At 33.9% G+C, this 13,022-nt stretch overlaps 1 protein-coding gene across 2 annotated transcripts; it reads left to right on the forward strand.

Annotated features, from left to right (window-relative positions):
• Window positions 1-1,830: 1,830 nt before the first annotated feature.
• Window positions 1,831-4,471, forward strand: LOC136419229 (twist-related protein 2-like). Of its 2 annotated transcripts, none has more exons than XR_010753087.1 (3): window positions 1,831-2,535; window positions 2,707-3,015; window positions 3,189-3,499. XR_010753087.1 is itself a non-coding variant. In XM_066405434.1 (3 exons), the coding sequence occupies exons 1-2, from the start codon at window positions 1,862-1,864 to the stop codon at window positions 3,497-3,499; spliced, it is 663 nt and encodes a 220-aa protein (XP_066261531.1). In that variant the 5' UTR covers window positions 1,831-1,861; the 3' UTR covers window positions 3,500-3,510; window positions 3,686-4,471. The 2 variants fall into 2 exon arrangements, 1 of the variants encoding a protein (XP_066261531.1); XM_066405434.1 differs by lacking the exon at window positions 2,707-3,015 and adding an exon at window positions 3,686-4,471 and having other exon boundaries at window positions 1,831-2,379; window positions 3,355-3,510.
• Window positions 4,472-13,022: the final 8,551 nt, after the last annotated feature.

Below are 13,022 nucleotides of genomic sequence, written 5' to 3' on the forward strand. Positions count from 1 at the left end.
GATTACAATCGGATCAGCAATCTGTCCCTGGACATACATTTTCTAATCGGCCAATTGTTCAATTATTCGTGCGCATGGTTAGATATAAACGTATTTTCATTGGTCACTAACTCTTAGATCGGCTGAGTTAAAAATCGTTTAGGCCCACCTAGCTTAAAATGAGAGAAAATTCTGTTTAAGTCTCCACGATTTTAAGAATTCAAGGTATACTAATATGTTTGTTTATTTTTTCATTTTGTTAGTGTAAAAAATTATTTACATAAATTTATCGTTAGAAACGAGGGACGTATTTAGAGAGTTTTCGAAGTTGCCCCTACTAGGATGGGAAATTTCAGGCGTTGATGGTATGTTGCAAGTTGTCACATTCCTTTATGACCCAGAAAATAAATCAGCAAAAGCATTATCTTGATTGAAATACCCATAAACAACTTCATTTCAAGACTCCAATAGATTCATATTTTGGAAGTTATTTCAGCCTTTCTCACAAATTTCCATTTTAACTTTAAATTATTACTTCTGACAGCTCCGAGGGGCAAAAAACAGCTTCAAACCCGAATTATGATCAATTATTTCACTTAGATTTAGACACAGTGTGACACGTATAAGAGAAAACGATCCTTTTTAGTTCGCTTCAGATGAAAATTATCATAAGAAAATATTCCTGGTATAAGGGGAACCCTCATTAATGATGGCACTCGGCGGTACTTTATCAGACACGTCAAGATATAAAATCTCTCAGCGGGAGACTTTCATCGTTCACCACCGGTGAAAATGGAGTGTTTCATATCAGCCTAGATCACCATGAAATTTGTCTATTTGTTTTATTGTTTGAAGCAAAAGTGCTCTTTTAAGAACCCATGCACGCATCTGCGGACACCTATTTAAAACCAGCTGGCTGCATTATCCCGGAAGATGAAATTTAAGAAAAGAGTCCTTCCATGAATAGATATGCTGTAATATTTCCACTTGTGACACCAGTTTGGTATCGTGGATTTTGTTCGAACTCACGCAAAGCTCAATAAGAACTTACAAACAATTTATTGTACTGTTAAATAGTGTCACTTTAATCGGGTTTACAAAAGAAAGGAGCTAATTCAACTAAGAGCGTAAGAACGCAAGAGGGTGATTTCTACGTTACAAAGAACTTGAGCACTAAAAGTCAACAAACATCCATATACGTACCATTAACCTAAGGATTATTATTGGCTAGATCGTTATCTATTAATCAAAAACACGGATTTTCTACAATGATTCAATAGTCGTACTGTTTCAATAAAAATATCGCAAATATAACTGTCCTTAAACAAACAGGTCGTTTTCAATGCGACTACACAAAGGTTTAAAAAAACTGTACATTATAAATAAATCAACTTCTACTTTAATCAAACTTTTTGTTTCTATGTCCTGAAATTTTCACATTAACTTAGTTACATTTACGAGCAGTTTGCAAAAATTTTAATAGTACACTTTCGCAAAATTGTTTATCCAAACTGAATACCTACTTGTAACTAGAGCCTGCTGTAAAACTAAAAATTGGCTATAGACCAATATAATGGAGGGAAACAACGACAATATCGGAAATTCTTAAAACTTCAATGGGAAGACTTAAAATTCGTAAATCCTAACGCGAGAGAGAGATAGTTCTAGCTTCGACTTTGAGAGAGACAGAAAAGAGTACTCAAGGAGACTGGGATGATCTCTCATCTCATTGGTGGGAACTCTCTCATCTCGTGCATCTTCTTTCTCGTTTACTGGGAGAACTTCAGACAGTGGGAGCATCCAGTGTTAACTTGACTGTCTTTCGGTGGATTATACCTGCGTCGAGTGAGTTATATAGTTTTAAATATAGAAACCCTGAAAAATGTATAATAGTCACATCGAATCTTTGTCCCCGTCATCTTCATCTGATTACGAGCAGTATTCCTTGTGTAAATTAATTTTACCTGGAGCAGAACAAGGTCAAAATGACTTCAACGTTTATTCCACCTCAATGTCGTATTCCTATTATACAGCCCCGAAATACTACGACCAATACAGGGTGCAGGACAACTACGCTTCAAGGTACCTGCAATATCAGGGAGGTTTCATTAAAGTTGAACCGGAAGACAACGAACTGCCTTTGCTAAAAACTAGAGTTTTCAAACGGAAGAGAAAAAGTCTGGATTCGGACGATCAGAATTCTATGTTAGGGAGACCGAAATCGAGGAAAAAAGCTCCTCTGACGTACGAAAAAATTCAAGAGCAAAGAGTAATGGCTAATGTCAGAGAAAGACAGAGGACGCAAAGCCTGAACGAGGCTTTCGCCTCTTTGAGAAAGAGCATTCCAACGTTGCCCTCAGATAAATTGTCTAAAATTCAGACGTTAAAATTGGCAGCCAGGTATATAGACTTCCTTTACCATGTATTGTCGGTACCCGCAGAAAGTCATGGTGATAGTGATGTTTTGAGCTCCTACGCCACTCGCGAAAAATTTTCCCGGGCTTTTAGCATGTGGAGAATGGAGGGTGATTTGAACACTCAATAAGAGCAAATAAAGTAAGTGTTACTTTAATTATATTTGACAAATTATTGTACATTATCAGCAAACGCAGGGGAATTAATACTAAAAATTTTGTATTTAAAATATATTGCTGGTTTCGCGAGCTTAGTGTTTTTTAGTTATTTATATCTAAGATAAACATTAGATATTTAAAAATCGATTTTTAGGTAGCTTGACCAATAGGGACAAATGCAAAATCAACGAGTAATGGCGAATGTCATAAAAAGGCAAAAGACGCAAATCCTGAACGACACTTTCTCCCCTTTGAGAAAGAGCATTCCAATGTTGCCTTCAGATAATTTAGACGTTAAAATTAAAAGTCAGGTATATAAACTTTCTTTACCGTGTATTATCGCCATTCTCAGAAAGTCCTGGTGATCGTGATATGAGCTCCTATACCGCTCACGAAACACTTTCTGGGGATTTTAGAATGTGGAGAATGGAAGGTTATTCAAACACTACATAAGTGCAAAAAAGTAAGTGTTACTTTAATTTGATTCGATAAATAATTGTACATTATGAGCAAACGCAGGGAAATTGAGATCAAAAATTTTGTATTCAAAAAGTATATTGCTGGATTCGCTATCTTAGTATTTTTTAGTTATTTATATCTAAGATAAACATTAGATGTTTAAAAATCGATTTCTAGGTAACTTGACCAATAGGGACAAATTTAAAATCAACGACTAGTGGCGAACGTCAGAGGAAGGCAGAAGATGCAAATCCTGAACGACACTTTCGCCCCTTTGAAAAAGAACATTCACGTTGCCCCCAGATAAATTGTCTAAAATTCAGACGTTAAAATTGGCAGCCAGGTATATAGACTTCCTTTACCATGTATTGTCGACATCCTCAGAAAGTCCTGGTGATAGTGATGTTTTGGGCTTCTATACCGCTCACGAAACACTTTCCCGGGTTTCTAGCATGTGGAGAATGGAGGGCGATTTAAACACTACATAAGTGCAAGAAAAGTAAGTGTTACTTTAATTTAATTCGATAAATATTTGTACAGTATAAGTAAGCGCAAGAAAATCGTGGTTAAACATTTTGTATCAAAAATATTTATTGCTGATTTCGCTAGATTAGTATCTTTTTTAGTTACTTTTGTGTAAGCGAGACGTTAAATGTCTAAAAATCAACTTTTAGGTAACTTTACCAGTACGAACAAATTCAAAATCAACGAGTAATGGCTAACGTCAGAGGAAGGCAAAGGGCGCACAGCCTGAACGACATTTTCGCCTCTTTCGGAAAACGCACTATAACGTTCCCTGAGAAAATTGTCTAAAATTCAAACATTGAAACTGGCAGCCAGGTATACAGACTTTCTTTACCATATATTGTCCTCAATCTCAGAAAATTTTGGTGTTAGTGATGTTTTTGGGCAATATGTGTGAATCCAGCGCTCGCGAAAAACTTTCCTGAGCTTTTAGGATGTGCAAAAAATGGAAGGTGATTTGAACATTCAATAAATGCAAAAAAAGTAATTATCATATTAATTAGATTAAACAAATAATTGTATATTATGAGCAAACGCAGGGCAATTGCGACCAAAGATTTTGTATATAAAAAAGTTACACCTGGTTATGTTAAATTAGTGTTTTTTAATTATTTGTGTGAAAATTAGACATTAAGTGCCGAAAAATCAACATCTAGGTAACTTTATCAATAGGATAATTTCCATGGAAACGATCAATTAAAGATAGAATATTTGTTAGTTTCTTGGTTTGCGTGAAAATTATTTCTTAGATAAAATTTTTATAAAATTACCACTTTTGAATTAGGCGGACGAAAAACCTCAAAAACGAGAGTACTCTCTTGCAGACATACACAGCAGTTGAAAGTTGTAGAACGTCTTTTGAAAAATTATAATACAATTAGAATTTTAATAGTTATAAACATTTATATATAGATTTAATATGAAGCCAGTATTTATCCAAGTACTTTTACATAAAAATGTGTTTATTTTTATTATTTTGTGAAATTTTATATTAAAAATAGTATGTTTTGGTGAAAAAAATAGAGTAGCATGTAAGAAAATTCATTTACTTTTTCACAAAACAAGTTATGTGGAAAAATTTTAATATTTTAGAAAATATCCATTGTTTTTAATTAAAGCATCACATCTTTTTGTCGTGGACCTTATTAATTTGGTCAGGATAACAGAATCCATAGTTATTCATCTGTCTTTTAAAGCAGTGAACAGTTTGTTTTGATTCCTATAAGTTCTATCTCTAATTTTCCGGTCTAAGATTTCCCAGAGGTTCTCAATGAAATTTAAATCGGAAGATTCCAAACGCATATTCCCTCTCTCCTGAATCATTCTTTCACATATTTGGACATGTGTTTTGGATCGTTATCCTATTGAAAAATGTGTCTTAAGGGCATAACATCGTCCCCACATGGCACTATTTCTTTTCATTGAAATCTTCATATAACCGTCTATTTTGTAAAGGGGGCCAACACCATAGCCAGAAAAACGACCCCAGTCCATTACCGGCCCACCTACATGCTTTACTGTAGAACAGGTGTATGTTGGATTGAGTTTTTCATTTTCAGGACTCCTCACTAAGGTCATACCATCACTGTTAAGTAGAGAAATCTTTGATTCGTCTCTCCAAATCACTCTTCCAGTCCTGCTTTCTCCAATGAAGATGTTATCGCGTAAAATTAAGTCGGGCACGTCTATTTCTTTCGGATAATAGAAGTTTTATGGCTGGTCTTCTTCCATATAATTTGCCTTCAAGTAACCTGTTTTTTACTATTCCACATGTTACTTCAACATCGAGCTGATCAAAAACACGGCCCTTAATTTTGTTCGATCCTAGAAATGGTTCGTCCTTCGCAATTTTTAAAATTTGTGTGTCTTGGTAACGATTGGTTTTCCTGGGCGTCACACTTCTTTTTTACACCAATATTCCCAGACATTCAAAATTGTCAGATAATTTGAGAAAAAATGGACTTGTTTAAATTAAATATTTTAGCAATATTTGGTTGCTTTGCCCACTTCTATATAAATTAACACGTTTTTTTATTTCCAGTGATAAATTTTTTCCTCGAGGCGATTTGTTCAACGATAAATCACGAAAAAAATAAATTTTAAGGAAAATATTTGCTACACTTTGATAAATTCCTCTACTTTTTTCCACAAAAAAATTACTATTGTTAATATAAAATTCCACAAAATAATAAAAATAAACAATTTATTTTTTAGAAGTGTTTGGACGTACACTGTCTTCATATTGAACCTATGTCTAAATATCTATAACTATTAAAATTATAATTATGTTAATTTTTCTAAAGTTCTATATTTTTCCATTACTGTAGTTTGAAGAAATGTGCATTCCGAGGTTTAATCTGGCAAAAGAAATTCACAATTATTACGGTTTTCGAGACAAGTTGGAAAAATGGAAATAAATATTGTTAACTCCTGAGGTGTATATAACTTCGTTATTATTACACATAGAGCCTTTAACGTGGATCCTTGAAAAAGTTCTATGTTTCTGTATCAAAATGTTTTGTTACGCAAATTTAGCAATTATTTCATCCAAGCAAGAGTGCGATTATCAATGTACGAGAGTAAACGTACATTTCTTAGCTCTGCATTAAAATATTTGTGACTGTTCAGAGTATGGTCCAGTTGACGGTCAAAAGCGAAGTTCCAAATACGATAAAACATAAGATTGTAATTAAATCCCAAAAATAAAAAAATCAAATGTTGTCCATTTGAACTCTACAATTTATCTCTACTATTTAAATCAATCTATGACTCGAATTTAAAATGAGCTGTTGCGTAGATTTTTGTTGCCCCAACCGTTTCATTTTCTAACGTTCAAATGAAATGTTTTAAATGAATTTACTTTCTTCTCAATTTAATTACTTCTCAAGAGACTGCTGATACTTCTTTTGATAGATTTCCTTATATTTTAGTTCAAATAAAAATTCATATCGAAAAAATATTGAATAAAAAGTGGTGTATGGAGATTTTTTTGACTGACTCTATGACAACCACAACCAGAGCCTAATGTACTATTTACGGTAACAGGATTGATATGTAACAAATTTTGTCTTCGTTTAACCTCATGTAATAAACGAAAAAAGGCAAATGATGACATCACCAAGAACCACCAACAACCAAAGAACCAGGTATGCCAGCTTTAAATGCGGATGATACAATTAGTCATTCTGTTTTGCCATGATTATTTATTTATGACTTAACAATTTTACAGTTTTTAGCGTCTTACGAAATTATCTCATTTGATTCATTACTTCTGTTCCATTTTTTATCTATGTAAACTATTATAATGAGGATAATAATAAACCAAAGCAGACGGATTAAAACGGCAAAAACTTATAAGTATATTCTTGTCAGCTGTTTCATTTCTTCTTTCTTCATTAAAATTAAAATATGACAACAAATGTTAAACACTTTTGATATCAAGGTAATCTATTTCATTTACAAAGCTATTCTCTGCAAATTCAGGTACAGTAACAGGAACAGTTACAGGTACAGGAACTGATTATGCAGTTAACATTCAGTTGTTGGTACTCAAAGTTCTGTCATAAAGAATAATAAAAAAGTATTATTTATTGAAATAAAATGAATTTAAAATCTAGATCTGTTTGTATCTGTTGTTTTCTGAAATGTTTTTTTGTTAACTTCTTATTCACTATTCACACACAAATGTTCATCCAGTTTTGAGGTTACATCCTCAATATGCATATCCCGCTGGGCTTTCGCATCAATAAAAGCTCCAAGAAATCTGGTCCCGAGCAAATGATCATTTAATGTCCTCACGTCCTTTAGAACAAACCCCGTCCTCTCTGTCTTGTCTGCATTCAGCATCAATCCATTAGATTTAAACCACTTCTTGGCCTCAAGTGACTCTGCTGTGGTAGTGATGGTAAGGTTGTCGTGCCCCGCCTTTACCACAACGCTCTTTGGTCTTGTATTAATAAATACGTCTTAATTGTTTATTAATTAATACATATTGAGTATACAGGGCGTTCTAAAAAGGTTGTGCTATACTTAAGTAGGTTACAGGAGTCCTTGTAGTGAACAATTTTTGCAGAGAAATACCTCGTCAAAAATGAACCATTTCGCTCCAGAGTTATTTTTGTTCAAAAACGTATTATTAGCCCATGGACACTAAAAGACTTCGATGTTTAATTCATTTTTATTAATTATAACGCATTCAAAATGATGTCTCCCAACCTGATTACATATATTTGATCTTTGAATCTTTAAATCGTGCACTCGTTTTAAGATGTGCGGATCTTGTTGCACAAAAAAAGAGGCTACTATCACTCTTTTCAATAAGTCCTAGTGGGCGGCTACAGAAGTTTCACAAATCAGCGACTTGATGTAACGCCTGACGAAAAAATCCATCAGACTTAAATCGGGACTTGGCGCTAGCCGCCTCATAATTTTGTCGCTTCCGATACATCTCCCATAAAAATGCAGGTTTAGATGAATAAACGTGCAATGCCCTGTAATGTTGAAACCAAATTCTATCTCGTACAGCCATAGGGACGTACGCATTGTTCAATAACTCAAGAAGTTAGGAGACAAAAAAGTATTCATTTTATTGGTTTTTATTCTATCCACTTTAGTTGAACATTGAAATCTTTTGAACAAAAATTACTCTGGAGCCAAAACGGCTCATTTTTATTAAGGGTTTCTACGCAAAAATTATTCACGGTATTATTCCCTATAATCTCCTTAAGTTTGACACAACCTTTTTGGAACACCCTGTATATTTTTTAGTTATACATTTCTTGTTAAATTGATTAAATGTTAGTTTGCATTTCTGTGTCTTCATTACTTTGGAGTCTAATGACCGAACCATAAACGGAAATAGATGCCTAAAATGAAGCGAAAACTCTTGGTTTTAAGATCTCCCTATAAGGGATAAGGCAGGTATAACTTTCAGTTCACCACTAATGAATGACAACAGGAAACTGAAGTTGATTCTAATTAGGGGACAAAATTGGTTATGGCCTGGTTTTAATATGCGTGGAAGAGAGGGTCCTAAAAATTGTGGCAGCAAGGCTGAAATGTGATATTCAAGGCATGAAAGGTTAATTAAGAGTTCCGAATATTATTGTGTTTGTGAATCATCAAATATTAAATTTGTGTATGTAAATTGCGTCTCATAAGTTAAGGATATTGTAAAAAATTAGTGAAAAATTCATGTTTATTAAAATAAAAAAATAAGTATTATCGTTTTCATTCCTTTGTGAAAGGCTTTTATTGATAAATCGGATACATTTCGTGTGTTTTAACTTACGAAAAATGAGAAAACATAGTTCTGGTCCGAACCGCATAAATATTTTATTAAAAATTTATATAATTTATTGTAAATTTTCTTTCTAAATATAAAGTACGACCTCCATAATTATCAACGACTGCTTAGCACCTCCCACTCATGCCATTTACTAGGTTATCAAATTGTTTTTGAGGTATTTATCGCCATAGTTGTGGTAGAAGTTGTAATTGTTCCAAGTTTTCTGGTTGGTGATGATGCTTGTCAAGTGCCATTTGTAACATGTCCCATCCGTGCTCAATACAGTTTAGGTCAGAGAACATCGGCGATAACCATACATGTTCAATATTTTTATTTTCTATAGCTTGAAGGACCGGTCTACTGCGATGTGGTCGCGCATTATCGTACACAAAAATTAAATTTCTTCCAATTTATTGAAAAAAATTTGGCAATACGTTGTTAATAATGTGTTCTTCATATTATCGACCATTCATGTTTCCTTTACAAACATAAAAATTTCTACGTCATCCAAAACATATTCCGCCCCAGGCCATTATTGAGCCACCACCAAATGCATACACTGGTTGACAATATCAGCGACTTCTCAGTACTAGTAGCATTGTCCAAACATGTACCCGTCGACTATCTGAAAATCGGCTGTATCTCCGAACTTGTCAATAAAAAGAACATTGTGCCATTCGAGGTCCCAGTTTTAATGTTCTCTTGCCCAGTGCAAACGGTTACGTTTATGAACTTGAGTGAGAGGTACCTTTCGCAATGGCCTTCTGCTGACAATATTTACTTCCTCAATGGCCTCATTACTGTAGAGCGGTTAACATTGATTGCAGAGACAGCAAGCAGCCTTGCAGATAGTTAATGAAGTGGTATCAAAATGTTTCTTCGAGCAGTAATGGTTAAATAACGGTCTTGTTGTAGGGTTGTTTTGCGACTCCTGCCTTTTGTATGCCTTTCGACAATAGACCCTGTCTCCCTATACCTTTTCACCAACGGACTAATTACACTTCACTTACACAATCACACTTTGTGAAACTTGAAACGAAGCAGCAAATTCGGTTTAAGTTCTTCCAGCTTGCATCATTCCAATAGCTCTATTAGTGTCGGAGTTTACTTTTCTTCTAGCCATGGCACCAAAAATTTTTAAGGCAAAACGCTTTAAATTTAAAATTCAATTTATTTTTTGTTGTCGTTTTTTCCAAAATATATCGTAATGCATATGGCGTGACCAAGTACAAATATCCTTAAGTTCTGAAACGTAGTTTATTTTCTGCTTTATTCAGATGTAATTTCTAAAGTTTATTAGAGAACGCGTATGGTAAAAATTCATTGGTACATCTATCAACTTTGCGTCTCTCTCATTAACTTCCTAAAATTGAAATATGTATATTTGAATTTAGAAGGAACATTGAAACTTGTTCTAATTCCATAATCCTCAATGAATTATATTTTTTTCCGAAGTTACTGCATTTTACGGTTTGTAAAATATGACCAATTTCTCTCTTCCCCAAGACGGCACACGGCAGCCATCAACCAGCTGGACAAAGTATCTAGAAATGTCTAATAACAGATGAATAAAATGCTTCAACTCGATTTGTAGTGCGTCAATAACCATTTCAGGCCATAATTTCTTATCACGCACGAGAGGCTTTAGGATCTAATGTTACCACATAAAACCAAAAACAATGATCTTATTCGTCTCGTGATGACATGAAGACTGCAATCACTGTATTCCTCATTAATGTGATAGTTCTCGCTGCTCGGTAAGTCACCATCAGCTCAGAAATCACACAGAAGCGATAGACGACTTCGTTTTTTTGAACCACACTTGTGTAGATCTTACCATGACTGCAACGTGCGGTGGTTCTTCATAAAAGTTCAGGCAGTGGCATCTGCTCCGAAATAAACGGGAATAAATGATTTTTGTAGCTTGCGGTGTCCAATTTATTGGACGTTTTACGAGAAGGTTTTTACGTCGCACGGAAGTTCATAAAATTCGTACTTATGTGACATTCTATGTTGATTTGGAACGTTCAGTCGTAAAGGTTAATTTTTAACTGCTCCGCCAAACAGCCATCCTGATTTAAACGTTCTGCCTTCAATATCTGGTGTTCGTTCGACGAGTTTACCATCAATGAAATGTACATCCGTTTCTCATCAGCAAATAAATTGGGGATATAATTACCTATGTAAAACAGCAATTTTTTCGATAATTTAGATATAGTCTGGCGCTAACGGCCTTAATGAAATTACCCGTAAATATTCTCATAGATTTAGAGGTACTCTCTATTTATTGTAATAACCTTTATGAGACATAAAAATCGCTTCTAATAATCAAACACACATCACCCATTTTGTTTACGAGATTCTGCTTTCTGTTAGGCGCATGTTTTCATAAAACAGGTACTTGCGTGCTATAAACAATTCCATGGATTTTAATGCTGGCGCAGGTAAATCCCAAGCACATATTATTTCATGGCTTAAAAACATCTTGAGCCATGGGCCGTTTCCAAAAATACTGTCTGGGTGGGTGTGCACAAATAGATCCCTTGCCCGGCAGTGATTTATTTACGGCCCAACTTTCGGATATTGTTATTATCTCTATCATAGAGCAGGGTGGTTTTAGGCCAAGAACAGTGGTCTTTGTTCGAAACTGTTACCGGTATTTAAATATTGTAACAGCCTCTCACATCTGGGGTGTGTTTGTGCTTCGTTGTGAAATTCCAAGAATTTTCAGTAAACTCTTGCACGCCGGTACGCCTGAACCAAGTCAGAAGAATTTGTTCGCCTCAAAAAATTACGTTTATTTGTTATTATATTTTTAAACAAGAAATCATTCATGGATTCATATCTACCTATACAGGGTGTCCCTCGAATATGAGTCTCTACCCGAATCTTGAAAACTATGACTAGGAAAAAGTTGAAACTTGGGTATCATACTAAAGGGGAGGCGATCTATTGATTAAAAATATTTTCATGAAAATACCACTTCCGGTTTTATCTAAAATGAATGTCAACTTGTTTATTTTAAATGGAACAGCCTGTATAATATATAAAATTTCAATTCTGTGGAACATTATGAACATTTTTCATACATAATGTTCTTCTATATCTAATTTTTACGGTTTCGAAGATATTTAGAATTTTCCAAAAAAAATTAGTTGGAGCCATTAATGTATTTTCTAATAATTCGAAAGTGGCTAAGTATTTTGCAATGAAATTCTACGCTATTGTAGAAAATGCTTTACAGTCTTGGATCAATGAGTTAAATCAAGCATTTCCCTACAGGGTATTCAAAAAGATAACCCAAAATTATCATGCAAAAATTGTAAGAATCTCTCATTTTTTAAATAGGAATCCCCTATTTTTTCATCGAATACATATTTAACACCAAAAATAAGTACTACTTTCAATTCATTTGTTTATACCTAAATCTAACCGTTTTCATTTTATTTAAAAAAAACACTTTTCAATGTTCAATACTCAACAATTTATTTTAAATGACGTCGAGAGTTACTAAGATGGTGCTGCTCGCCACAATTTAAGTATGGTGGCACCCGTAAATTATACAAATGAAGATTACCTCAATATGTTTATTATTCATGGTGAATGTAACAAAGTATTAACCAGAACATGTCATACATTTGGTATTCGATATCCATAAAAACCGAAGCCATCACGAAAAGTCCTCAAACGCATAATAGATCATTTTAAAACGAGCGGATCTGTCAAAACACCTTACAGAAGAAACACACCTATTGTTGACGACGAAATAATTGAAACTGCAATTTTGTGATATCACATCATTATCAAGCACATCCGACAACATTCTTGAAACAAATTGCTCTGCAGTCAAATTTATCAAAAAGTACCATTCATAAGATTCTTAAAAAACATAAATTTGGTCCATATTCAATTAGTTTAGTGCAACACTTGAAAGAAACAAAACGAATAGTTTTTTGTGAATTTCTTTTAAAACGTTATTATGAAGATTCAATATTTTTGGACAGTCTTATTTGGATAGACGAGGCAAAATTTAGCAAAAATGGTATTTTCAATAGGTATAATTCACATTAATGGAGTGATAACAATCCAAACTTCCAAGAATGTTGGCAGATCAACGTTTTTTGTGCCATTAGAAACGATAGAGTAGTTAAATTGCATTTTTATCAAGAAAACTTAAATGGTAAATAATATTTTTTATT

This window comes from Euwallacea similis, chromosome 2 (assembly GCF_039881205.1).
Source record: "Euwallacea similis isolate ESF13 chromosome 2, ESF131.1, whole genome shotgun sequence".
Taxonomy (NCBI): domain Eukaryota; kingdom Metazoa; phylum Arthropoda; class Insecta; order Coleoptera; family Curculionidae; genus Euwallacea; species Euwallacea similis.